Source organism: Lagenorhynchus albirostris, chromosome 16 (genome assembly GCF_949774975.1).
Source record: "Lagenorhynchus albirostris chromosome 16, mLagAlb1.1, whole genome shotgun sequence".
In the NCBI taxonomy this organism is placed as follows: domain Eukaryota; kingdom Metazoa; phylum Chordata; class Mammalia; order Artiodactyla; family Delphinidae; genus Lagenorhynchus; species Lagenorhynchus albirostris.
This window is the reverse complement of record NC_083110.1, coordinates 36,075,527-36,102,908: the sequence shown is the minus strand read 5'-3', so window position 1 is coordinate 36,102,908 and position 27,382 is coordinate 36,075,527. Positions and strand designations below refer to the sequence as shown.

Genomic DNA, 27,382 nt, shown 5'->3' with positions numbered 1-27,382 from the left:
TTCTGAGCCATCCGGAAGTCAGACAGAAGCTGTGGTGACCTCTCTGAGATTAGAGGCTCAGCTTTGGATGGGGCTCTGCTACTTCAGATGAAGGCTGGGAGCCATCTTGTACCCATGTTGAACCTGGCAGTAGGCTGGTGTTTAAGCCCACCTGGACAGTTTGCTGAGGTGCTGGGTCTTTCCTGGGAGGTGAGTCAAGTCTGCAGCTGATGCCTGGACTGTTCAGGGCCTCCCCTGCCTCCCTTGTAAAGATAGAGTCCCTGGAGATTAGGCCAGCAGGTGGGCACTAGAGCCTCGGAGGGAAGCTACTTGCTACCAGATACAGAGACAGCGTCACAGTGCCGGGAGCCAGGGCCAGAGACGAGAGGAGGGGAGGTCAGGGCAGGGCTCTGAGCTGCTCTGGGACTCTGCGGGGGCAGGCCTCGGAGGTGGAGCAGTGACAGATGAGGGGCAAGTTTGCAGGGTCCTCTAACTTGCAGATTACTACTGCCCTTGAGGCCACCAGTGCCCTTCCTGGTACAGAACACCTGGCATCCCTGCCAGCTTTTCCAGGACACAGCAACAGGGAGGAAAAAGCACCCCAGCAGATGTATAAGCCTGTATAGGCTGCCACAGTGCCCAGGTTGCTGGGCACTGGGTTTGGCAAACTCAGGCTGTGCCGGAGTGAGCTACCTGGAAGCAGGGTGCAGTGAAGCTTCTCTGGGGAGGTGCAGCCTTCGTGAGAGACCCTCAGATTCCCCACTGCGAGTCAGGCTAAACTGGGAGGGGGAAAGGCAGAGGCCGTGTCTGTCCTCAGCCAACAAGATGGATCTGGGGGTGCAGATTCCACCTTGGAGGGGGAACAGATATCAGTGGGGCTCAGATCCCCAGGGAGCAAGATGCCTAACCAGCCTGGACCCAGGGCGGGGGTAAGTGTGTTCCCTTCTGCTCAGATGGCCACTCAGATGAGTCTGTGACCTCACCCGTGACCAGTGGTCAGTTACTACTTCAGGCATTAATCACAAACAGAACTGAACCACTGTACCCACTGGACCCCCCGCCTCTCACTTCTGGGCCACAGGCTGCTTGGGATTCTGGGAAATAAAAACACCTACCTTCCTCCTGTGGCCGTGGAAAGAATGGGCATTTTAGGGGAGGCCCTGAAGACAGCCTTCCAGAAATTAAAGTCAGAAAAAAAGGAGAAGGGCAGCAGGCTTAGGCCCCTCCAGTCCTGGGCAGAAGGCTTGCTGGTTGCCTCAGAGCCTACACTGCAGGGCCAGAGACCCCAGAGGGAGGGGCTGACAGTGGCACAGGGCCTTGGGGGGGCAGGGGGTGGGGGCTGCTTTCTCAGGATGGGGGCCTGAACAGAGGGAGGGAGCAGGCTAGAGTTTCTTCTTGGCACCCCCTTTCCAGCTCTCCCTCCAGCAAAACCCTGCAGGGGCTGAGGGAGAGACTCCAAGACCTGCAGCAGAGTTCTCAAGAGCCCCTGCCTTCTGCTGGGATCTGAATGGAGCTAGTGGGCAGTTAGGCCCCAGGGGGAAAGGGTCTACAGGACCAGGCCGAACAAGCCCCAAGAGATGCTTCTGAAAGGAGGGAAGGGGAAGGCCAACGCCAAGGCCTGCAGACCACCCTTGATACTGCCTTTTGTGTTCTCAATAACTTCACAGAGCCTGCAAATATTCCAGGGAAAATACGAAAGACAAAGGTTCCTTGTAAGTTACCTCCACCAGTACCCTTCCACCTTCTAAACAGTGTCTGGTTACTGAGATGCAACCTTAGATTGACAGGTGGGAGAAACATAAAGTAACCAGAAGGACTGAGAGGGGGTGACGGCGGCTGGAAAAAAAGTGCAGGTCCCTGCTGGTTTCCTGATGGAAGGGACCTGGAGATTTCTAAGCGGTTTGCTGCGGGGTAGGTACTGTAAAGCCCTCCATCAAATCTTCAGTAAAGACTACATTGCCCACTGGAGCATCTCTGTGAGTGGCTCCGAAGAGGAGGTGAGACAAACACAGAAATGGCGCAGGAGCAGAGGAGCACAGGATGAGGAGAGCCGACAGCTTAGTCACGCCTCCAATAGCTCCATACTACCATTTGCACTAAATCAAACACCATCGCATTTCAGGCTTTTTACAGACACACTGCAGGCACCGACAGGTTAAGAACCACCACTGGAACCGCATGCCACTATTAGCAGGCCAGGGAGAACCACACTTCAGGACCGGATGCCCCAGCCAAAGAGTGGGAGCAACTTCAGCTGGCAGAAATAGGGGTTCGAAAAGAAACTCCACATCAACTCAAGCTGACCCCAGAGTCCCACTCTCCACACAGTCCTGTGGCCACTACACACTGGTTAGCAAGAACAGAAAGCTTGGCCCAGGGTGGAAAGGCACCTCTGGGCCCCAGCCCCTCACACGGAGGCCACCACAGGATGTGCTGGCCCAAGGCAGACTCTCCCAGGAAGGACATGCAGATGACACATTTGCTTCCAGAAGTGTAAGCACAATCACACCGGGCCTCATGCCTCCCCATGGAAGGCCCTAGCGGGTTCCAGTGGGTTCCAGGGCAGTGTGCTCCCATCATGCACAGGGCCATGAGCACCTGCCAGGCCAAAGGTGTCAGGCCAGTGGCTGGGGCCTCAGGCCTGCCACCATCGGGGAGACCATACTCAGAGACACCTAGCCCTGCACAAGCCACTCCTCATACCCAGGGCTTTGCTTCCTTGCAGCAGCTGTGGTGCTTTGAGCAATTTGTGGAACTGATACCTCAACATGGGTCTGGAGGGTTGAGTCCAAGGGTCAGTCACCCCCGCCCAGCACGGCCCTCTGCGTGCCTGCTTCCCAGTGCCTACCCTTCAGACTCACAGGGGACAGGCCCTGAGATGAGTGGGCAGGCCAGGCAGCCTGCCCGGTGCCTCACAGGGAGAGATGCCCTCATTCTCAACAGCCCAGCAAAGGCCAAAGCAGCCCTGCCCGCTGCCCAGGGACAGAGCTGGGAGAGCCCAGAGTCCTCGTTCGTGCAGCCCGGGCCCAGGGGATAGAGACTCAGCTCCAGGCACCCACCTCACTGACCCGGGATGCACGCCCCAAGCCAGCATCTGCCGGAGCCCTTCAGGGGTCGGGAATTTCCAAGTGCATTAACTTGAGACGTTCCTTCCATGAGTCGTTTGACCTAGGGGCTGCCCTGGGAGGGAGGGGATTAGAACGGGCAAGGCCACAGAGCCTGAGTCCAGGCACTTACCTTGACCTTCGCAAAGCTTCTTCATCAGGGTCTTGCACTGTGGGTAGAAGTTGCAGGTCAGGAGGAATCACAGGGAACATCAGAAAGAAAAGCTACTAGAGCTCGGTGGGCACGGAGTCCCCACCCATGATGGGACAGTTATTGCTCCCTACCTGTGACCTCTGGGCACAGGGCAGGGGGAGAAAGGGGGCACGAGAGGAAGAGGCGCAGGGGGGAGGGAGTAGCCAGAGGTGTGGCCTGCAAAGTCCTCTCATCCCAATCCGGAAAGCAGCACAGCCAGTCCGCTGCCCGCCGCTGGAGTCCAGGAGCCGAGCAGCAGGCTGATGTCACTGTGCCTGCCCCAGGGACCCAGCAGGGGCGCAGCAGGCTGCTAACTATCTACCGAGGCCAGCTCATCTTCAAGGGTGGGGGGCTCGACTCCCCGGCTTCCGTGGGACTGTGGAGTAGGGCCCAGGACCCTCGCTGGCCCTTCATCGTCGCCCCTTCCTGCCACCCCACAGCCCTCCCTTACTATATTCTGTCCCCGTCATCTGGGCCAGGATGCGGAAGGAGCGAGACTGCAGGCTGGAGGAGCGGCGGGCCCAGTCGTCAGCCTCGTCTTCCGGCTTGTTCTGGTTCTTAATCACAGCCTGATACACGGGAGAGGTGCTGTCTACGGTGAGGTCTTTGACAGGAAGGCTCCTGAAATGCAGAGAGAGGCCATGGGCAAGGGCAGGGCTGGAACCCTGCCCCCGACCTCTGCGCCTCCCCCTGGCGCACCCCCCCATGCATGTGGGTAACCCCTACTTGTCTAGATCCACCACGCCCTTATTGCAGGTCAAGCCTGCAATAAGGGCTTGACCTGGGTCCTCAGTGCTCAGGGTGGTCACAGCGAGACAGTGAATTCCGCTCACGGAGGGTCAGGAGGCTCAGACCCTCCTGCCAGTACCCCTCACCCCCCAGGCTAACTCTAGACACAGGCCTGAAGACACCCGCTCCCAGGAGCTGTATCTCCTTTAAGGAAAGAAGAGGCAGAAGAGGTCTTCTGGAAGTAATTTCAACCTCCCTGAGCAGGTGCTGAGTTTGGGGCTGGGTGAGGACAGGCCATTTGGGGGGCTCAGAGGCTTCCTCACAGTCAGTCCCTTGGCCTCCTCAAAGCTTGGGATCCAAAGAGGGAGCCACCAATGTCATGACTGCCCTGGAGGAGGACTGTGGGCTCCCACTCTGCAAAGACAGGGAAGCTCGGTGAGGAGGCAGTTGGAGAAACAAGGCAATCAGGCCCCTAACGCCTGGCATCACCCACAGATAGCGCAGCTTCTCGCCCGAGGAACTGGGCGTAGAGCTGCAGGGGGGGTCACTCGTCCTCTGCCCCAGGGCAGCACAGCTTTTTGAGGGGGACCTGGTGACCTTCCCTTAGACTCCCAAGGTCTGGCACATGGTAGGTGCTCAAAACGTAGTTGAATGAACAAATCCTAGATCAGAATCAGAAGGGACCCCAGAGCCCCTTGAGTCCAGGGTCTCTCAGCCCAGATCAGACTTCAGGGCAAGATACATTAAAAGCTTATGGATGACCACTCATCCCAACCAGGGAGGGCTGGGTAATCTAGGCTGCCCAGCCGGCCCTCTCAGCAGTCAGGGTGGGCTCAGGAGAAGCTCACAGCAATAACAGCATGTCTCCCCAGCCTGTGGCCCGGTGGCCCAGCCATCTCCTCTTACACATGCCAAAACTGAGGTCCAGAGAGGCTAGCTGACTAGCTCCAGGTTACATCATGTAGGGGCCCCACTGAGTTAGAACCCAGGCTTCCCAGCTCCCAGCTCAGTGTCCTTTCCAACAGACCCTCTGCAGTGACAGGGCTCAGGAAGGCCACTTATGCCCACTGGGGACTTGCACACCCCAGATGTTCCACATCTGGAGACATGGCCCAGCGCAGACACTCCCCCTGTCCAGCATCGCCCTGCCTGCTGCTATGACTGCCTCTACCTGCCCTTGCTCCCTCGAGGGCTGGCTAGCTGGAGAGGGGACCTCCCCAGTACCCCTGTCTTCTACCCTCTCTGCAAGGAGCTGGACAGAAGAATTGGCCGAGTCTCCCAGGATTGGTCCCCTAAGTCAGCTCAGGGTGGGCTATGAGAGCAGAGGTGGAGAAAGGTGATGGAAGGTGACTGACCAACGTTGGGTGGAGCTACCCCTACTTTTCTCAAGGCTCTGCCCTGGCCTGGAAAGCTACAGGTCTGTCAGCCTGTGGTTGGGATCAGATAGGGAAGACCAGGGAGTGGAGGAGAAGCTGGGATCTCGCTGGAGAGGTCATTTCTGGCATAGGGAGGAGTCTTAAGGGGTCCTGAAACAGATGGAAGGCACTGGTTGCCATTTCCCTGGAACATGCCCTTGACGTGCTCCCTGCTCCTTCCACATCTCCAAGGGCTCAAGAAAGTGAACCCCAGGAGTGAGTCCCTTGGGAGTCACATTGTCGGCTTCCCTTCCCACAATGCTGTGCAAAGACCAGGGACTTGTGGTGCTGCTGCAACAGACACTGGGAACCAGACGAAGGAACTGCTGTGCCTTTTGAGAATCTGGGGCTCAGGAAGAATATATACAGAGAGGGCATAGAACAGGCCCTCCAGTTCTGGGACCCTGGGTCCGAGGCCACTCTCTGGAGCCACTCCAGCATGAACTTCTTGCCAACAAAAACACTCCATGGTCCCCGCAACATCAAGGTCACCGGTGGGCATTTACTCCACTGTACACTGCCCCCAAGTCTGACTAATCTTTCGCCTCTTATGGGTGGTCCTGGCAGGCGCTGGGTCCTCCAGATCCATCTTTCATGAGGATTTGGGGAATGGCCTCCAACAGACCCCCTTAGCATCCTCTCCCTGAATAATGGCCCCATGTGGATTCTGACATTAAGATCTCCGCTGTCCCAGTGTAGACAAGAAAGGCTGGGGGGAGCCCCCGCAAAGCACAGCAAGGAGAACACGGGATACACCCCCAGCCAGTGTGGTGTCATTACTCTGATTTCTATGTCCATAGTGACATTATTTGGGGGAAAACCCCAAAAGACAAGCACTTGCCTGTAGAGGCCGCGGGGCATGTCATTTACCTGTGAGGTGGGTGTGAGGAGGAACGTGGACAGAACCACTGTCCTCAGGCACATCCCACCAAACCCACACACCATCCCGCAACCAGACAGACGGACGACGGAACAGATACTGTGGGGTCTACTTACGCCAGTGGTGACGCCCTGCCATGCAGAGGAAAACCCAGCAGTGAGTGCATGTCCATCATGGGAGGGCGGGGGGAGGCGCATACACAAGGGAGCAGGGTTAGGATCAGAAATGAGTTATGGGGGAGTGGGGTGGATAAAGGAGGAAGAGAGAGAGAGACAAAAAGAAAACTGTCAGTGAGGAAGGAATCATGGAAATTAACAGCAGAAATGGAACACCTCATGGCAGACAAGGGCAGCTTTTACCCACTGGCACCACGACAGCATCAACCCAGCAGGGCTGAGTTAGAAGGAAAAGGAAGAATGTTGCTTCCCAGGCACGCAAGGGAGGGGAAAAGGATGGGAGGGGAGGGGAAAGGAAGGAGAAGCCTAGATTAGATTAACAGTGCATCATGTTAAAAAAATATATCATGGGCGACCTAGAGGTAAAACCAAATGATTTGTAGTCTTTTCCCAAGGTGCAGAAAACATAAAGTTAGTGAACAGCAGTTCTTCCATTATCTTCCACTGTGCTCCCCTTTGGCCAATGCTACCGCTTTTAAGAGCACACCAAGGACACACGTGGCAAACAAATGTTAACAGGAAATCCCCGTTAAACTCTTTGGCTTAATCGGGCAGCCCTGTCTTCCTGGGTACACATGAGCAACAGTTATGTTTTTAAACTTGCATGGTCATATTTTCTGCTTGGAACGATGGGATTAAGTAAGTCAACCCTGCCCAGAGAATTCCGCAAAGAACTGCAGACCTGAGCCTGGCGGGTTTGACTCACGGCTCCAGGGCAAGCAACCATCCACCCCCTGGTGGCCCGAAGCAAGTACTGCGCGCCTGAGAGGGCCAGGCTCCTTTTAACCAGGAGCGCCAGTAAGTCCACACCACGTTTCATCCTTTGGCCTCTGGAACCTGCACTTTATAACCTGCACACTCGTCATGGCCACAAGGGTTGGGCTCTACAAAGGCCAAACGCTATAGGAGTTCTCCGGGACTTTTGAACGCCTCTATCCCTCTTACAACATCTGTTTTTCCTAGTTTTGGAAAAAAGGACAACCATCATTTTAAGATTTCTTGCCTCCAATTGCTGGAGATCCTGACTCAGGGATAAGATGTTACCACAGAGATAATCAGTTCAGAAAGTCAATACTAACAGTATTTCCAAGTAGAATACAGTAAGGGACTCTGCGTGTGTGTGTGTGTGTGTGTGTGTGTGTGTGTGTGTGTGTGTGTGTGTAAGGAAGGAAGAGACACACAGAAAAAGAAAAAGAGACAGAAAGAGAGACATACACAGTAAGAAAGAAATACAGAGAAGAAACAGAGACTAAGAGAAACAGAGACAGAAAGAAATTCTGAAAGAGGGAGAGAGGTCCACATTAATGTTTGTACTATTACCCATTTCATCCACAAATGATTTTCAGCCAACTCTTTCCCTACTCAGCCCTCAAGTTCTTCAACCATTGCTAACAAGCAAAGTCAGGAACCAAGGACGTCCTAAGTCCCACCGCCCTGAGGCTGGGCTTCCCTGGGGCAAACAGGAGGAGGCGAGTGCTGGGTGGCCCCCGGCTCTGTGGCGGGGCTGACTGTCAACAGCACCGTGGATGGCTGGTCCGGAGGCCCCTTCCCAAACAAGAAACCCACTCATGAACCTGAATTGCCCTCATCATTGGAAGAACACAGCAACTTCCCCCCAAAGAATGGCTTAGCTGTGAGAAGCTGAGGTATCCAGAATGTGACCCTGGTTAACAGGATTCCAGAAGTCTCTTTCTAAACCAGCCCCCTCATGGAGCCTGGGAAAATGCAGAGGCTGTGAAAAGCACATGCTGCATTTCTCCACCCTTCTCCTAAAGCTGACCATAAGATTGACTCTGAAGAGAGAACACCACGTTCTGGGAGGCCCCGGGCGAAGGCTGGCTCTCCTGCAAGGGCTGTACCCTGGGAGGATCAAGACGATGGAGGACAGCTGGTCCCGATGCCCAAAGTCTCCGATGGCGCCCAGTGGCCCGGTGCCCTCCTCGGTGATGACGAGGCGGAGGCATCGAGCGCCAGTGGAGGAGGGGAGGCGCTTACCCACTGAAGTCACTGCCCTGGGCCTGGGCCTGCCCGGCGATGGCGTCCATGATGGCGTCCTGGGAGTACATGCTGATGGGCGTGTTGTACTGCGCGTGGATGATGGTGGCCTTGCCGCCCAGCCCCTTCACCTCGATGGGCTTGTGGGTCGACAGGGCCGAGTCCTTCAGGGCGCTGGGGTTGAAGCGTTCCTGGTAGTCGGCGCTGGGGGAGGGGAGCATGGAGCAGGGGAGCGAGGGAGGGGGGTGGAAGGAGAGAAGGGGCAACAGGTGGTGTTACACGGCTCAAGGTGAGGGCTGGTGGTGTAGGGTGTGGAGAGAGACCTCCCTAAGCCTGATCCCAGGAAGGCTACCCAACTCCCCCCAACCGACGTGGGCGGGCTGGGTCTGGTCGGGAAAATCCTCTCACCCTCCCCAGAGCCCTTTGCGGAAGGTTCTTCTTGCCCGTCTCCGCTTTCCCAGATCCCTGGAGGCCCCGGCTCAGCCTGAGCTACCGCCCAGGGTCAGCAGGGGGCGCCAGGCATTGAAAATGAAAGCTCTCTCACCACACCCGCAGGGAAGCAGAAACGGAAGGGGGTGCGGAGTGGCGGTTGGGATTAGGAGACAGGAGCTGGGCCACGCGTGAGAGGCAGCGGCAGCCCAAGCGGAGTCCAGAACGTCCAAAGGCAAAAAGCAGCCCCACTGGGCACCCGCAGGGATTCTGAGCTTGGTTCCTCCACGAAGGGACTCATCCTGGGTGGCCCGGGGCTCTGCTCCGCCAGACTCTTCAGTGCATGTGCTTCTTCCTCGGAGCAGGGCTTGGGTTCTCAGGCGCCCCCACCCCCATGTCCAACTTGCTGGGTGGCCCACCAGCTTCTACCCATGGAGGCTTTTCCCTTCAACAGTCAAGCGTGCTCCCCAGGCAAAGACAAGGTCAGGTACAGCCCTTCTGAGTGGTCCGGCCGGGCTACAAATGTCTTCAGGCTCTCCCAGAACCGGCGTCAGCACGCGCTCCACCCACCGCCCACCGGAGCCAGCCTGCGGTCTAAGCAGCTGCAGCAGCTAATTGGGAACACGGTGGTCCGGGGCATCTGCCGGAGCCCCAGCGCCCCTCCCCACTGCCTCCACTCCATACTCGCAGCTCCACACACATGCAGGCTCACTCAGGGACACAAATGCACCCCCATTCACGCATGCACATACACGTACACATGCCGCTGACACAGACGCACGCTGCCCAGTCCCCCAGACACGCGGTCGCATGCTGGGATATGCAGGCAAGCACACACACGTGCTTTCCTTTGATACTAACTTGGCTGGAGAGTTGGCTACCACCTGGGGGTGGGGGAGAGAAAAAGCAAAGAAAACAGGGCTATCAGAGTGAGGGTCCTGCCAGAGGGTTTGAGCGTAGGGACCTAGGGATGGTCCTCAGACTGGCCATAGTGGAGGCAGAGGCAGCCCAGACTGGCACTGGGTGAGGAGAGTGCAGAGTGAGGAGGGGGAAGAGCTCAGAGTCCCGATCACAGCCGCTCAGTTTGGGTCAGAGATGCCAGCTGCAGCGTAGGTCCACAGTACCTGAAGCTTTGCCAGGGAGAAAGGTTTTTTTGTCCATCTTCATAGGCGCTCATTTACCATATACATGAATGTCCTACATACACCTTGTCTGTAGACCCCGGCGAGGAAGCTGGAGATGGAGACCGGACTAGTGATGGCTGCTCCAGGAACGGCCAAGGTCCCAGGTGCCTCCTGGCCGGGTAGTAGCTCTGGACTTACCCTTGTTTAATGGGGGACAGCTCCAGGAGTTCTGTTCCCTGAGCAGGAGTTGCAGTGGTGCTGGGGTTTGTGTGCAGTGGGGTTTCACACAGCCCCGGGAGCATGCTCTCTTTCCCAGAGGAGGGTCAGGCAGCCCTGGACACTCCTCCCGGGGCACAGTAATAAGGGGTCTGTGCAGTTCCCAGTAACTGCCCTTAAAGTCCCTGTGGATGGGCAGTGAGGCAGGATGGAGGAGTGAGGAGGCTTGGGAGAAGTGCAGGTCCTGTATTGCAGGAAAACCGCCCGGACAAGGCAGCCCACCTTGGACCCTACAAGAGGGACCCCACCCTCACTCTTATCTGAGAGCCAGCCTCCTGGAGTATCGTCTCCTTGAGGGAGGCATTGCCTGCATTATGTTTCTTTAAATGCAAATTCCTTGCAGTGGCAGACCCTTGTCAGAAACCTGAGGGGAGAAGAGTGCGGAAAGTGGTGTCCCTTTCCCCACACCCTGCCACATTCCCACATCTGACCACTCTGGGCTCTGGCTGGGAGAGCCTGGGCCTCAGCTGGCCTGGCCCTGGTCACCCCTTGGCCATGACCCTGGGGATCCAGACCAAAACCAGGGAGACCCCCCATCCCCACCCCCACCAGTCCCAGGCGGCCCAACTCCGTCTCAGGGCTGATAAAATTCCCTCTGTCCTCCCAGGCTCAAAATAGCTGTAAGTGGAGCTATGTTAGGAAAGGACCATCACAGATCTCCAATTCCTTCTCCATTTTTGGCCAGTGCTGACAACCGCAGGATCAGCTCTTGCCCGGACCAGCCCAATGCCCCCTGTAGAGGGCAGTGCTGGCCTCAGGGGCTGCCTATGCCCTTCCCTGCCTAGGTAGCCAGCTCCTTCTTTGGCATTGATTCCTGCCCCCTGCTTAGCTTCTGCCTGAGGACCCAGAGGCTGAGATGCCTGCAACAGACAGAACTCAGAGAGGGGCAGCCAGGTCTTGGGGAGAATGAGACAAAGATGTAAAAACGCCCCGGGGGCCCTCGCACCAACTGGCCTGAGGGACACTGCCCTTCAGTACCAGCCCCAGAGAGGACAAGGATCAGGGGGTGCAGGCCCGGCTGTTCTTTCGCCCCCTCTGTTCCTCTCCACTCCTCCCAAGGGCATACGATCTGCCAAGGGATCCCCTTGAAGCTCCCCAGAGAGAGAGTCTGGGAAGGAGCTTCCTTTTGCAGCCAGACAGGACAGAGTTCAAATCCTGACCCTACCTCTTCCTAGAGCTGTGACTCTGGACAAGTTACCCACCTGTCTTAGCCTCAGTCCCCTCCTTCATAATACCGAGAGGGTGGTGCCCTCCACAGACTGTACAGAATCCTGAGTGTAAAGCCCTCAGCATGGGTTAAGTGTGTGATGAACACACACGGGGAGTAGCATTTGCCAACCCTGTCTCCTGTGAGGCGGCGGCCTCAGCCCTCGGCTAGCCCAGGTCAGAGGCTCTGCCCTTCCTGCTGGGACCGCAGCATCAGCCTTCACTCTGAATGAAGCACGCACCACATTCCCTCCCTAGCCCGTCTTCCCTTTGAAGAAACTGTTGGACCCTGCTGCTCTGAGTGTCAAGTAATAATCTAACACTCGTCAGGTTCTGAGCAGCCCTTGTGCCAGTGGGAGGGCTTGTCGGGAGTCGGGAGAAACGGGGGTGGGACAGGCAGGTAGGTCCCTGGCTCCATGCAGGGAGAAGTCAGACTGACCTGAGTGCCCGTCCTATCTACCACTCGTTAACTGTGTGACCTTGGGCAAATTACTTGCTCTCTCTGGGTTTCTATTTCCCAGCTATAAAATGAGGGAATAGTGCCCCCCTCCGAAGTTGCTGAGAGAGTTGTGTTAGATAAAGCATATGGATTGTTAACTAGCCCCCAGCCTCGACGGACGCCTCCGTGAGGGAAGACCTTACCCTCACTGCAGGTGGGCCCCATGGAAGTCCAGGTCCACCAGAGCATGACCTCCCTGCTGGGGGCCGGCCCAAAGAGAACCAGGAAGAGCTATCAGCCCACCCAAGGCAGGAGAAAGAGTCCATTTCTACTGTCTTTCCCCGAGCTTTCTGGCAGAAGCCCCTTGCTGGAAAAAGCCTGGGGGTAGAACGCTTTGCCATCTTGGGCCAGGGAAGCCAGGGTCCAAGTGCTCACACCGTAGAGCGCCCAGCTTCACTCGGGATCCCAGAAAGAGCTATGGGATCTGGGGGAGCTGGGGATCCCCAGGGGAGCAGTGAACGGGCAGAGCACAGATACCATGTGCGGCTAGGTCAAAGGAAGGGTGTGGGCTTGGATCACACCGACCTGGACTGCAATGCTGACTCATCTGCGTACCTGTTGTGTGAGCCCAGGCAGTGATGGCAGGTAGCACGTGGTGAGTGTGCCAGGACAGAGCTCGGCACCATGCGCGTGTTATCTCCCTCAATCCTCCCCGTAGTCCTGAGATACGGACAGCCTCACGGAAGAGCCCTGAACCCCTAGCCGCTGGGCCATATGCCTTGACTCAGCCTGCTTCGCCTCCAGCCCAGAGACGATTATATCAACTGCATGGGGCTATCGAAGAAGTTACAATGAGATAACAGACCTTCAGGACTTGGAAGCTAATTTGTGCTCTGCTGGGAGCCTCCCTCCCCTCAGCCCCTCCACAATGCCCACCCTGGCTCTGGCTCTAGTTCTTTTAACTCCTGTGCTCCAAGAGTACCATGAACTAGACCTCGGGGAGCAGGGGGTGGCCTGCTGTTCTCCTGCAGGGCCCCTTTCTCCTCAGGGTCCTGCTCCCTTGCTTCCCCACCCTAGCCGGGGTCAGTCCTGCCAACCCACTCCCCTCACCCTATTGCCCAGTCTCTCTGTACCCAGCTCAGGTGCTCCCTCCTCCAGGCAGCCTTCCCAGACCACTGCCAGACCTAGAGAACTTGCTCTCCCACCTCTCAGGACTCCCAAAGGGGTGGCAACCAGCCTGTCCCTTTGCCCCAGAGCTCCTGGAGTTATTAGGCTTTGTCCTGTCTTGGTGGGTGACCTGATGTGAAAGTTTTAGGAGTCAGAGTCTCTTGCATTCAGGCCCAGCTTGGCCACTTAGTAGCTGGACAGCTGGACCTCGACTTAACCTTCTCTGAGCCTCAGTTTCCCTCTCTGCAAAATCCGACACATCGCCCCAGGTTGTGTAAAGCAATGATGGGCCCGGCTCATGGCAAATGTCAATAGGATGATTGATTTCACTGCTCTTAGCCTGCACTGCCTCATGGGCTTGGGGCTGGCCAGAATGAGGCCAGTTCCTCGCTCTGACTACCTGACCAGGCCTCTACGAGCACTGAGGACCCAGATGGCCCCTGACCACCAGTGGAGAGCTGTGAGCCCATTACCTACCCTCCTAGGAGTCCAGCACCTGAGGCCTTCCCTCGGAGGCTCATCTGATACAGCTGAGCCATCTCCCTCAGGGTCTCTGCCGAGTACAGGCCAACGGGGTTGTTATACTGCCTTGGCTGGCTCGAACCCCGCGGGGCTTTCGGGCTTAGAGAGTCGAGGGCCCCCTCCAGGTTGGCCTTGGCCCCCGGGCTGCCCCATGGAGGGCCAGCGTCAGAGGCCTCCGTGTGTGAGGAGAAGACGGAGGTCTGAGAGAAGGAGGAGCTAAGGGTCTGCCCGAGCTCCAGGTTGCCTGGGGTGCCCGGGATGGCCCTCGCCTCGGGGTTGGGGCTGGGTGCTGCCAGGCTGCTGTTCGTGTCCAGAGCAGGGTCCTGGCCCGGGGCAGCACCATGCAGGGGAGAGAGAAGAGAGCAGTTAGAGGCCACGCCCATCCCAGCGCTTCTGCGTGAACCTGAAACAGAGGGGTTAGTGCGAGCGCCCAGCAGCCCACCACCCTGGAGCCTGCAGCCCACTGCACCGAGGTCAGGGTAGGGGGATAGAAAGGACACCTGGAAGAGAAGGATTTTGTCAAAAAGAGCGGGGTGAAGCTCCTGGCCCTGAAGCTGTCATCCACCTGGACAAAATGCAAAGCCCCACACAGAAAGCTAGGCCAAGCCAGCCTGCCGGCAGGGCTGGAAGAAAGGGGGTGTGGTCTCAGGGAATTGTGGGGAGACCCCTCCATCCTACACCTGTTCCCCCTTCCCCTGAATGGGGGCACCTGGTGAGCACAGCCCTGCCTCCTGCTCTGCTGACCCCACTCTGCAATGTCCCACATGGCCGGTGAGAGGGGGCCTTCTGGGCTGGTGGTGAACAGGCAGAGTAGAGGTGCAGAGGGGAAACTGAGGAAGGAGGGGGGCTGACATTTGCTTCCCTCAGTCTGCCTCTGCAGCTTCTCCCCAACAGCCCTCTGCCCATTTCCTCAATCTGTCACCCACCCCAGACACCCCTTCATCTTCTTCTTGTCCCCTCTCCCCACCCTGCCCATCACCCACTCTGCCCCACTGGACAGGGAGGGTCAGTATGAGGTCCTGCAAGGAGGGGTGGAGAGTGGTGGGAGTGTGTAGTCCTGTAGGAGCGGTGGGGTAGGCCTCCCATGCTCCGGGTCCCTCAGGGTTGAGCTGCTTAGAGGGAGCTGGGAAGGGGCCTGGTACCTGCTGGCTGCACCAGCACTTCTGAGTGTGGTATAGGAGCGTGCAACTGGGAGGAGAAAGGGAAACAGGAGGGAGAGAGCCTGTGACACAGGAGAAACCCTGAGGGCCAGCAGGCCCCCCACGCCTGGGAGCTCCTCCTGGGGTGACCAGCTCAAACTGGGGCCTCGGCTTTCATGCCACGGTCACCCCCCTCCCCAGTGCCCTCAGGAGGATGAGGGTCAGAGCCTTGTGGGCACTTGTCCCTACTTGGCTGGGAGAATGGGACCTTTCCTGAAAACACCGCTGCCTAAGTGGATTTCCTGTCAGCCCGCCCACGAGGCCCAGGGTGTTGGCTAGGCACCCAGGCGGGCACCCCTACATGCAGCATTTTACGGGGCTTGAACGCTTCTCCCCAGGGGGTCTGCGCCACCTCCCCGGCATCAGCCGAGGCAGGGCAGGGCTGGGGCCGGGCTGATCCCCCCACCTTGCCAGAGTCAGGCCAGCTGAGGGGCAGGCAGGCAGACCAGGGGCTGCACTCCGGGAACCACGGCCCAGAGTGGAGCCTGCCACCCACAGTCAGCACCTACCTTTTGGTGGGGGATCACAGGCAGAGGGGACTGGATCGGGGGCGCTGCCGTGGAGATGAGAATGGGACGCTTTGACCTGGAAAAACCAGAAATGAAGACAGTTGCCATTGGGTCCGGGAGCTCCTGCCTGAGAAGGACTGGAGAGGGGAGAACATCCGGAACCCAGGGAGCCAGGGCAGAGGACCTGGGTGTCCCCTGGGCCTGACCAGCATGGAGAAGTCACGGCTCTGGGGTACTTTGCAGCCACGGGCCTCTGCTAGGTCTCAGGGAGGCTGCCTGTGCACAGAGGAAGCAGGGAAGACCCTGGCTTCCAGGCCCGGCTGCCCACATACCAGCAGCACCGTTATCCACCCTCTCTGAGGCTCATCTGTAAAGTGAGGCACAGACATGGCAGGTGCTTGATGACTTGGGCCTGTCCTTCTTCTGGTCCAGAGGCTGTCCTCACTTCCCTGTGCGGTCCGGTAGCACAAGGCTGGGTCCATGCTGGACAGCTCCTCTCCCAGGCCCTTGGTGCCCACACCCAACCTCTGCCCCCTGCTCTGGAGAGCTCCCACCTACTTCTGCAGCGTGAGACTCAGGTTGTAGCTGGCAGACTTGATCTTGTTCTGGGCCTCCAGGTGGGTCATGGTATCTGTGTTGACGCCGTCAATGGCCACCACAAGGTCACCCGGGCTGAGCTGGGACTGGGCGGCCTTGCTGCCCGGTGTGATCTGAGAGGGTAGCAGATGGGAGGTGAACGTAAGAAGGGTGACCTGAGGATGGGCCTGTCCTCAGGGAAGAATCACCAGGGGTCATCCAGTAGAGGCTTGCCATTTTGTCTTTCATTCACTATGACCACCAAGCCTGCTTCCTTTTCCTGGCGCAGAGCTACCACATTTCCTGGTGCTTTGTATCTGAGCGCAGCCATGAGATTAGCTCTGAAATCAATGCACACCACTTCCAGGCCTGCCCCTAGCAACCATCTTGCCATCCTGCACTCTCTCTGCTTGTCAGCTGACTGGATGCAGAGGACCCAGAGGAGGACAGCCAAGCCACTGTCTGCAAGGGACCTGGATCATGGAGTCACTGCTTGGAGGGGAGATGACTAAGGAGCACTGAATTGGATGTTGCATGAATGAGAAATAAACTTCCACTGTGCTAAGAGAACTGGGGGTTGTTTGTTACGCCAATCAGCCTACTATAACATCTGCACCTTGAAAACCCATGGCACACTTTCCAGGCTCCAGAAGAGTTCAGCAGCTGCTAAGACTCCGCACCACCATAGAGATGCTGCCAGGCCAGTAGGCTGGCCAAACGTACCCTCACAAAAGCATCCTAGCGTAAGTGTGTTGTACTCTACTGTGGCAGGTGTGCAGAGAGGGCTGGCAGGGCTGTCGGGCCTGCTTGCGGGAGCGAGGTCAGCTGGGACATGGAGCTCAGTGCTTTGTGGTTGGCTTCATGTTTCCCAAAGGGGAGGTGCAGATGTGGAGGCCAGTTCCCAAATCTTGCACTCTAGTGACATTACAGAACGCTAGAGTCTGGGGGCCCTACCCCCAGTGTGATCACATAGAATGTCATGGATATGCCACCCCACCAACCCCCCATGCAATGTCCGGAAGACCACACTCCCAGTGACCACACTCCCAGTGACATGCACAATGCCAAATTCTACATGTCCAGCCCCCAGTAATAGCACCCTGAATGCCATGGTGGCCTCCTATGCAGTGACATCCCATGAAATGCAAAATTCTGGAAGGCCCAGTGACATCATCTAAAATAGCTTGCGGGCCGGCCCCTAGTGACATTACATGGAGTGTGGTAAGCTTCACCCCTGAAGGCGTCTTGTGGGATGTCGTGGAGACTTTGGCTGCACCCCCTCCTGACATCACACAGAATGATTTTATAAGCTGACCCCCATGACATAGTGTGGAAGCGCGCTGTGACATCACATGGGGTGCCGGGCAGGGCTTGCCTCCAGTGACATCATAGGAAAGGGGAGCCCCTGGGAGTCACCCCCCACCGAGCTGTGCCTAGAGGGTGTCCCTTGGCTTTTCCTCCCCAACATGCCCACCAGCCAGTCCTCCTGGCTTCTCTGGGCACATCCCAGTCACCTTCCTGGCTATACCCCAAGGACAAGGCTGGCTCCTAATGCTGGCAGAGGCCATTTTCTGGCCCAGGCTTGGGGACCATCCTAGAAGGAGCCCAAAAAGGTCCTGGGGACAGTCCCATACCCTGGGTGCCAGGCCTCAGTGGGCCTCTGGCCAGATTCTGGGCTCTCAGACATGGATGGAAACTTCCTGCCAGGCCCCTCAGAGGGAACTCTCATCGTAACCAGAGCCCTGCAGTCGCCAGCCTTCAGCCCATTCCCAGACAGGCTCTACAGGGTGGGCCAGGAACCATGTGTGTTAACCCAGTGATTATAGCAAGACCAGGAGAACTCTTGCCAGTTGCCGTTGACCCGCCATTTCAGACCCAGGAACTGTGGTACCTCCTTAAACACTGGCCACCTTGTGCCCTGAGCAGCCTCCCCACCGCCCCGGGAATCTGCTGGGATGAGGCCAGGACAATAGAGAAACAAATGCCTTGATTGTCAGGAAGCCACATTGTCCGGTTTGCCAAGTCCCGCCTACTCTCCAGGCTCCCGTAGGGGCATCGTGGAAGCGCTCGGGCCATCTCAAAACACACGTCGCCTTTATCCCCAAATCAATGGCCGTACAGAGTCTCTACTAGTGACAGGAGTGTGTTGTTTCCTTTGATTTAAGCGGTTAAGCAAAGGGTAAAAAACAACAACAAAGAAAAGCAAAACATTTTCTAGGCTGAGAGGGGACTCCTGAGGGCAAACTGAGTTGCCCAGCCAGGCCTGTCCTGCAAGAAAATCACCTTTCCCTACACCTTCTAGCTTCATGTTCAGGCCTCTGCTCTTCGGGTATTTTATTATAGATACCTTCAAACACAGTAAGGCAGAACTAATTCTACGGGGAGCACCCGAATACCCACCACCGAGGTTCTACTGTAGCATTTCACTCAACCTGCTGGTCAAGTGTCCATCCCTCTCTCCATCCATCAGTCCATATTATGTTTGAAGCATTTCAGAGAAAGTGCAGACGCCAGGATGCTCCCATTCAGGGTGAATTGCGCCATGCCTCTGCTGTCTTAGTGGACTGCCCACAGGGCTTCCCCACAGCAGGACACCCCCATGCCAGGGCTCCCTGACCCAGGGCTCCCCAGATGCTTCTAAGCATCCGCAGAGAAGGGGGCCATCAGCCTGCAGCAGGGACCTCCCAGGCAGGACAGCCACAGACCCCAGACAGAGTGGAGGGCCTCATGCCTGCAGAGGTGACCAGAGCTGTGTCCAGGAGATCATGGGTTAAGTGTGAACAAGGACACCAGAATGACATCCAAGAGAGGCTGGGGCCAGACCAGCTAGGGCAAACCACGGGGCCATCTGGAATGCCCTCCCTTCCAGGCTGCCTCGAGGACTTATTTCTCCCTCAGGCATGGGTTAGCTAACATCATACCTTCCCACAGGGCTCCCACCTTCCCCTTGCCTGGCCCTGGCCGGCTCCCCTTCACCCTCAGGTATAGACTGAGCTGATCCTTTGCCCAGGGAAGAGCCCAGGCTCCCCCAGGCTTGGTCAACAGCCAAACCCCCTGAGGAATTTGCCACCAGGCTGGCTCCAGCCCGCCCCTGGCGCCTCTCCTTGCACCTGTGTGTGCTCGTCAGGGCTCAGCTGGCCTGACCTTTGGCTGCCCTGAGCAGGGTTCAAGACCCCTCGGGCTGGTGGGGTGGAGGATGCTATAATCCTCTGTAGAGAGGTGCTCTGCTAGTTCTGCCCAGGTCTCCCTAGAGAAGGAGGCAGGGACTCTGAGGAAGTTGCCCCTCAGCTCTGGCCAAGGGCCGTCAGATCCCTCCTCGCTCTGCAGGAGCAGCCTGCGTGGCAGAAGGGTGTGGCCACCCTTGAACACTTGCCCAGAGCCCAGCGCTTGTGAAGAGTGCAGTCCAGGTGTGAGGTACCCATGTACCTCTTGTCTGACTCCCTAGCCCCCTCCCTCTGCTTTCCTTGTCCCAGAAAAGACCCAAAGCTCCTAAATCCTTGGAGGATTTCTTTTTCTTTTCTTTAAAGTCTTTCTAGCCCCTCTGTAGCATTTGAAAAATTCTTTGTAATGATTGTTTCATTCCCATTTCACTTTTCACCTTTTCTAGTCACCAGCCACCTCTCCACAGGGAACCCAGCCATGGGCAGAGCTCCAGGACCGAGGTCCTGTCTCGGAAGCCCCTAAGGCAGGCTCTAGGTGTTTGGGGGCCAAGATTGCCACCTAGCCCACCCTCCTTGCTGGGCCATGGTTTCGGGCACCCCAGAGGGGGCACAGGGATAGCCGGTGCCAGGGAGCAGCTGTGGCCCCCGTGACCTTCGGGTGCCTTGGGGGGAAGCAGTAGAGCAAAGACCATGGACTGTAGTCTGAGCCAGACCTGAGGTTGCAGTGCCAGCCTCCAGGACCTCTGCGTAAAGACAGCCATGATGCCTTTCTCCCGGGATTCTGGAGAGGATTTCATCCTTAAATAGGGCATTATACGAAGACAGTGCAGAGCTGAGACAATTTCAGGGAAGCTCCCAACCGAGGAGGTGCCAGTGCTGTCCCTGACCCCTTCCCCTGGGAGGTGCCAGGGGTTGGAGTCTGGGAGGCTGCAGCCCCTGCCTCCAGAGGACACAAGGTCGGGGGCTGGCAGAGGGTGGTGTGCGAAGGGCCAGCCCTGACCGATCAGTCCTGAGCCAGCGTCCTGTCCCTAGAGGGGCCCGAGCATCAGCTGGAGGGGAGAGAAGTTCTGTCCAGGGTCCCAGGGAAGCAAGGCACTGGCTGGGGCTCAGGCACACCCATGCCCTTGGCTCCCATTTCCCCGGCTCCCTGGCAGCAGAGGGGGCCACTGGGCTCCGCAGAAGGTCCCGGCCATCACTCCTAGTGCTTAAAGGCAGACAGGTCCCTGACTTCCTTTCCCTCTAGACCTGCCAGTGTAGGTGCGGCAAGGGATGGGAGCCAAGGGCAGGCAGTGGGTGCTGTGGACTGGGCAGCTTCCAGCATCTCCTCCTGACCTTCCCAGGCTGACATCCCAGGGGATTTCCAGGGAGCCCTAAGTGCATTTTACATTGTGTGATTAAATTACTGTCATGCCATGCTCTGTTCCCTTCCCATCTGGCCTCCCCTGGGGCCTTGCTCCGTCCCTTGCCCTCTCACTGGAAGCTTCTGTCTTCCCATGGCCCCTCTCTCCAACCCCACCCTGGCTGATAAGAAAGCCAGAGTCTTATCTGTGCTCAAAAAGCCTCTCCTTACACAGAGGACTTTTAGGGCGGTGAAAATACTCTCTGTGATACTGTAATGGTGGATACACGTCATAATACATTGGTTCAAAACCATAGAACGTACACACCAAGCATGAACGCTAATGTAAGCTATGGGCTCTGGGTAGTAATGGTGCACCAGTGTAGTTTCATCAGTTATAACAAATGTACACTCTGGAGGGGGACGTTGGTAATGCGGGAGGCTGTGCATGCATGGGGGCAGAGGGGTTATGAGAAATCCCTTTATCTTCCTCTCAACGTTGCAGTGAACCTAAAACTGCTCTCAAAAAGTTATCTTGGAAAAAAAAGCCTTAGCTGCTCCAGCTGGCTCCTGCCATGTTTCTCTCCCTTTCTTCACCACCAGGCATTTCCAAGAAGTGACCAGCAGGTCTGGCCTCTACAGTCTCCCATCCCTCTCACATCAGCCATCTGACTTTGGCCCCCACCACTCCACACATACCAATGACTTCCCTGTGCCAAAGCCAGGGGTCACTGGCCCCCTCTCTAGCTGACCACACCCTTCCCTGGCCTTCTGAGTCTCTTTCTTCTCCTCTTGTCCCCCAGTTCTAGGTCCTGGATGGCAAAGTCTGCTTCATGCCACTTAGAATGGTTCCTGGGAAGAGGTGGATCCTGGCTTCAAAGCGGTGGAGAAGCTGTGTTTGGGAATGGAAGGGCCCTGGGTGGGGGCCTTTCAATCATGGCTAGCCCCTGGACAAGAGGGAGATTCAGGGAACTGGGGAGATATCTCCCAGGCAGGACAGCTGCCCCAGCAGGCCCAGCAGACATCACCCAGGAAGCCCTGCCCTCCTCACACTTGCTGCCGTCTCACAATGTCTTCAGCCCGAGGAGCCCCCGGGGGCCTGCCAGTGAAGTTGCTCTTGTCCTATGTCCCGGCCCAGGACCTCAGAAGGCCCTCTCCCCAGGACCCAGCCAGCCTCATGCCCACTCACTTCAGGGACCTCCCGGGGTCAGGAACAGCTCTGTGCGCCAGGGAGAAGAAGCATGCTGGGAGAGGGCCTGGCCTGGGAACCTCTAAGGATGTATTCCCCAGCGGTGGGCCACTGTCTGGTTATCTTCCCCATTCGTTCATTCGGGAGCCAGCCCCGCAGCAGCCCTCCAGAGGCTTGCCTGACCTTCAGCATGGCTATAAACAGCACTTGCTGTCAGCACTGCTAGGCGCTGCCCGAGAAACAGCACCATGGCCTCAAAATTCCAGGAATCACCAGTGAAGCTGCCCCAGAAAAATCTCAGCCTGTCCCCCTTCCCCTCTCGGGGACCCTCTGTCCTCTGTGTCGCCACCATAGCCAGGAGAGTCTGACAAATACTGGAACCGAGAACAGCAAAGGGGTAGAGGTGAGCCTGCTGGGCCTGTGGGTAAGGCCGTAAGGAGTGGAGGCCTTGGAGCAGAAAGGCAGGACCCCCCTGGGCCCAGGCTCAGGTCCACCACTCCCCCATCCTCACAAGCAGCCCATGTGGAAAAATAGGTGTATTTTCATAAGTGCACATTAGAAAGAACTCTTACGTGTACTTTTACCGACGTACCATCCCCATTTTACAGATGAGAAAACTGAGGCTGAGCAGGTGAACTGACTTTTCTAAGGTGACACAGCTGTGAGTACCAGAGCCAAACAAAAGCATACGTCGCTGCCATAAAATCAAGGGCTGCAACTCGTGCGCCAAGAGGCAAGGCCCCAGACCGTGGCCCTGGCCTCAGGCCTAGCTGCCCCGACAGGGGTGGGGGCTGGGCCTTTGGAACTGTTCCCTCTTGGCTGCTCCCACCCCTTCCCCACTTCCTGGAGGACTGGCTGGGATTGGGGGAGGGTGGGGGTGGGAGGGCAGCTCATATTGCAGGCCCAGCCACACCTGTCCAAGATAAATAAAGGCATTTCCCCTCCACCCTCCGAGTCTCCCTCCTGAACTCATTTCTCTGTGGGTCCTCAGGCTGAGACCCACCGAAGGGAGGACTTGAGGGGCTGTTACTGCCCCAAGGTTGATTCTGTGGGGCTGGTGGGCAGGGTGGGGTGGGTACAGGGGCTACCACCCAGGCTGCACGTGGCCAGCCTTCTTACAGGAGGAGCTGCAGCACACAGGGGACGGCCCCACGCAGTGCTTTTCTACTAGCCCCTAGCCAGAGGGTGAGGAAGCAGGCATGGGGTTACCAAGGTCACAGGAGCGCATGAGCAAGTTGGAGCCTCAGTTTGCCCGGCTCTGAAGTGAGATGCCAATCCCAGACCTGCCTGCCTGACCACCTGCCTCAGGGTTACAGTGCGTGTGCCCAGGGGTGCCGGCCCCTGCTGAGAACGAGCCAGCCCCGCCATTGCGAGTCCCCCCACCACAATACGTCACTACTGCCCCGTCGCAAAGACTCAGGCCAGGACATCTACTGGCCCTCTGTGGGAAGCAGGTCAGGGCTGCAGTGGAAATAGGATTCTTCCAGAGAGCTCTGGCCTTGCATCCCCTTAGGGGAGAAGTTCCTGGTGCAGAAGGACCTGGAGCCCCCAGCAGGAAATACCACAGCCCTGTTGGGAGGGCAGGGCTAGTGCCCCGAGGCCTGCCTGGCCAGCAACGCTGAGCCTGGGACGCCCGAGCCCAGGGCATCAGCAGCACACCAGAGGACTTATCAAGCAGCTCCAAGCCCTGGGAAGGCCCCAGCACCCAGTCCAGCTGGTTCCATGGCCTCAGTGATTTGGGGGCACCCCTCTGAAGGGAACTGAGAGACCCATCCCCTGATGCCCTGCCTGAGCTGCGGGTTCTATTTTTAAAAGTCCCCCCTAGTCGTTGGCTCTAGTACATCCCAATACACCCCCTGCCTACAGTGAGGACATTTTTCCTGCTGTCTGTCTAGCTTAAGGCCTCTGTGCTGCAATTTAAGCCCTGGGCCGGCTGGGGCCAGGTGGCGCATAGACCCCGGATGAGGTCATCGGCTATCCTGGGTGCCACTGAGCCAGGAGGCTAATTTCCACCAGGTGGAGGCCTTGAGGATAGTGGGGCTGGGGGAGATCTAGGCTCAGTCCCAGGCGTGGGAAGCTGGTGGACCCATGAGAGTGACGGTGGAGGGTCCTGCCTTGTACAGGGAGGAGACCTGTAACCAGGGGTGTGGGGAGCTGTGCAGGGTCCTGGGGGCAGAGGGGGTGTGTCTGCTGGGGCTCAAATGCCCCTGTGTCACCATATCATCAGACTGAGTGTGTAAGTCTCTGGGTGCCCTTCTAATATGGGACCCTGGGGTCTCCAGGGCAGTGGGTCTGGAGACGCAGGTTGGAATAAGCCAGACCTCCCGCAGGATGGCGGCCAAGGCCTCCTCCCTGGACTAGAGCCAGGCCAGCACCCCAGCGGAGTTGTGAGGCTGTCGTGAGGCTCCCATAACACCCCTGAGTGGAGCTTTCCATCTTAGGGTCCCCCCAAGTGTCCACATTTGGTTGCATAGCCAGGACTGTGCCTCCAGTGGGGACATTGGCTCCCTGCCCCCTCTGCCAAGCACCTTTCAGGCCTTCCCTGGCTGCCCGCTTCAGTGCCTCCCCACCACCCTCCCCGTCCCACCCTCAGGCCCAAGGCAAGTCTCCATGCCCTGGAGAAGAAACTGTCTCCCTGTCTTCAGGTGAGCAGTGACCCAGACACCCCTGCCCATCCATCACCCTCCAGTGACAGCCTGGGGCCTCAGCCTGCCCCCTTGTGCCCACGCCAGCACTGCTGGGCTCATTCTCAGCAGACCCCACCAGGCAGGGGCTGTGATTGCCCTGGCGCCTTTCACAGTCCACCCTGAGCCTTGGGGCCTTCAGCGCCCCTCTGCTGGACTTCCCTTTACTTGATAAGTGTTGCCTGAGCACCTACTATGTCCTAGGTACTGGTCTAGGTGCCAGGGACACAGCAGTGTTTAAAACAAAGTCCCTTCTCACAGACCGCTTCCTCTCAAGCAGATCTAGCTTCTTGCTTCTCTGTACTTCAATGTCTCCAGCTGGGCAATAGAGTTACTCAGACAATCTCCAAAGATCTGTGACCTTCCCCTCAGGCAGTGCCATTCCCTGATCACAGACACTGCAGAACACACAGGCCATTTCCCCAGGTGAGCATGGCGAACCAGACTTGAGACGGGCAGGCAGAGCAGCTGTAGGTGAATGGCTAGGACCTCCAGCAAGCGAGGAAGGCCCAGCTCCGCGAAGCCAGCCAGTGTGAGGTCCCACAGCAGCCCCGGGAAGGCGGGGGTAGAAGGCGACTGTTATCTCAGGTCTGGGATGGAGTGGATGCAGGAGGCCGGTTACCAGCCCAGCCCAGCTCCGAGCCCTGATAGCAGGGCAGCCGAGGTCAGCAGTCTGTACATCTAACCGTCTGCCCGCCTGTCACCTGACCTCTCCACGCTAGGAGTGCTCTTTCCCCAAAGCAGCTGCCCTCTTCCAGGCTTGGGGGGTACCCTGAGCCCACCCTCCCGGAGAAAGGCTTAGGAAGGCCCTGTACTTTCTGTCCACCTGCCTGCCTGGCCTGCAAACTTGGCATTTCTTTCTCTGCTCAAAACACCAGCCGCTTGCCCATGTTTCATACTCATAATAGGCCAGTCAGCGAGGGTGGGCAACAGCTGTGGCCAAGACCAGGGGCCTGTGGCCGGCAGTATCCAGTTGGGTCCAGTCCCACCCCCAGACCAGGAAAGCGTGCTCTGCTTTCCAAGAGCCTCAGGGAGGACAGACAGATGGAGGGATGGACGCACACACCCTCCTTTGAGCATGCCCCGCCCCTGTGGGTTCTAGGCTGTGGGCCGTGCACACTCACCCGGGATATGGTGAGTGGCATGTTGAAGTCCTTGCCCCCCTGCAGACGGAAGCCCCAGGGCCCAGGCCCGGTCAGGGTCACGCTGTAAGACATGCCGGTGCTGACAGCGGCGGCCTCTGCGGATGAAGGGAGAAGAGTAGAGTGAGAGGACCCTCACGCACCCTGCCTCCCCAGCCCGTACCTCGGCCCCTGCCCCCGACCCCCCGGCCTTGCCTGCTCCGTCCCTTTCTGCCTGGCCGGGCTGTGTGCAGCTCCTGAGAGGCTCCTAAGAATAGCTGGGAACGAATGCCATCGACACTGATATCTGCCCTCTGCTGCTCCCATAAATGGACTGTAACCCTACACTGTGCCCGCCCGCCCTCGGCCTCCCAGCGGGTCCACTGTGACTCACAAGGCTAATATAGCCCCTGGGGAGGGGTGTCCGGCACCCAGCACCCCCCAGGGGGCAGAAGAGGGGCCTGGCCAGGGTAGTGATAATGCTCTGCCCCCCTGCTCTCCTCTCCTTGCTCCCTCCACCCTCTGGAGAGCCCAGACTGCCCAGCTGCCCTCTCTGCCTGGCTGTACCCACCCCCTTGCCCAGAAGACCGTGGCTGAGCTCCCTTGGCCAGGGGCTTTGTGACTTGGGTCTTTGCTGCCCTGTGTTCTCTGGTGAGGACCCTGAAGTTGCCTCTTATCCTCATGGTGGCCCAAGATAAGGGACAACATCAGGGCCCAGAGTTGTCCAACCATAAAAACAATCATCATAATAGCAGCAGCTCTGGGCATGGCCAAGCTCAGCTCTGGACCCTCCACACCATCATCTCCTCAGATCCTGAGAGGCTGCCACTTGTCCCGCTCAGAGAGGTTAAGTAACTTCCCCAAGGTCACACAGGTAGTAGACCCAAGCCATACTGGAGTCTGAGCTCATTCCTATGGGGACTCGTGCCAGATAACGGGCTGCCGGTGGTGGCAGGCACCTCCTGATACCCAAAGCTGGCAGTGGGGGCCCCCTGCTTGCACCCTCAGTGCAGGGTCTGAAAGCAGGTCTGGGGCAGGCCCCCACCCTCCAGACCCTCTGGGGCCCAGCAGTTATTCCTGGCTCTCCTGTCTCATTTGTGCTCTGAAAACTTGACAGCAGCATGGAAAGCTCCAGCTGCCAGCGTTGCATGCCAGGCCCCCGTGCCCTTTGCACCGGAATGGCGGGGGGCAGGGAGGAGAGGAGGAGAGGCCATTTGCTCAGCTGCTGGGACAAGGGGCCAGAAGGGGCCGGGAGGGGAAAATGTGTGTGTTGTGGTCAGTCCATAACCCAGAGACAGTATGTTCTGGATGGGGGCCTAGGCCCCTCGGGACTCCTGCCACTGTGGTCTTTGAGCCAAGATACCTCCAGAAGCCCTTTCTCAGAGGAGACCTCAGGCTCTGTGTGGTCTGGGGGTAGATCAAGGCCCACACTGCTCAGGAAACTGAGGCTCAGGGAAGGCAACTGGGCCCTCTGTTCTCTGCCCTCCTGGAGGGCTCTGGCCTGAGCTGGGCCCTGAGGACTCAGTACTGGCCTGGGTGTGAGAAATTTCCCAGCTGCCAACACCCCACCTCAAACTCTGGGCCTAGCACATACAACATGCATGACAAGAAGGAGTCCCCACTTCACAGGGGCGTTTGGTAACTTGCCCAAGGTCACAGAAATATCGAGTGGAAAAGCCAGGGAGGGACCTGTGTTCTTTCCCCCACTTCACCACCTCCTCTGCCCTGTGTCATGCAGCCCAGCTGTCCTGCCTGCCTAGGTCTGGCCCAGGAGGCCAGCAGCTCATGGCCAGCACCCTGACCTCCCCCATCCCATCCCCTGCCCCTCCCCCAGGCCCCACCCCATCCATCCCTGACTCCAGCTTTATCTCCTCTCCAGGGGAGGAGGGTGTTTGTCCTGCCAGGCCGGTGAGGATCCAGCAGCAGTGCATGACCAGTGTGGGGAAAGGAAGGAGCTGATCCTGCACAGG

General features: G+C 57.9%; 1 protein-coding gene across 7 annotated transcripts in view; it reads right to left on the bottom strand.

Annotated features, from left to right (window-relative positions):
• LDB3 (LIM domain binding 3) overlaps positions 1–25,773 on the bottom strand; it is a 67,095-nt gene extending 41,322 nt beyond the window's left edge. For 4 of the 7 annotated variants that reach the window (XR_009535936.1, XM_060125362.1, XM_060125360.1 and 1 more), the window contains exons 1-9: positions 25,629–25,773; positions 25,416–25,531; positions 15,901–16,052; positions 15,343–15,418; positions 9,762–9,784; positions 8,472–8,675; positions 6,417–6,431; positions 3,728–3,897; positions 3,217–3,253 (exon numbers count right to left, since the gene is read on the bottom strand). Coding sequence is in view for 6 of the 7 variants with exons in the window: in XM_060125362.1 (XP_059981345.1) it covers positions 3,217–3,253; positions 3,728–3,897; positions 6,417–6,431; positions 8,472–8,675; positions 9,762–9,784; positions 15,343–15,418; positions 15,901–16,052; positions 25,416–25,508 (770 nt within the window). In the remaining variant the exon portion in view is untranslated. The remainder of the gene's footprint in view (positions 1–3,216; positions 3,254–3,727; positions 3,898–6,416; positions 6,432–8,471; positions 8,676–9,761; positions 9,785–15,342; positions 15,419–15,900; positions 16,053–25,415; positions 25,532–25,628) is intronic. The other 3 variants (XM_060125361.1, XM_060125364.1, XM_060125365.1) reach the window with 1 other exon arrangement.
• Between the last annotated feature and the right edge of the window lie 1,609 nt (positions 25,774–27,382).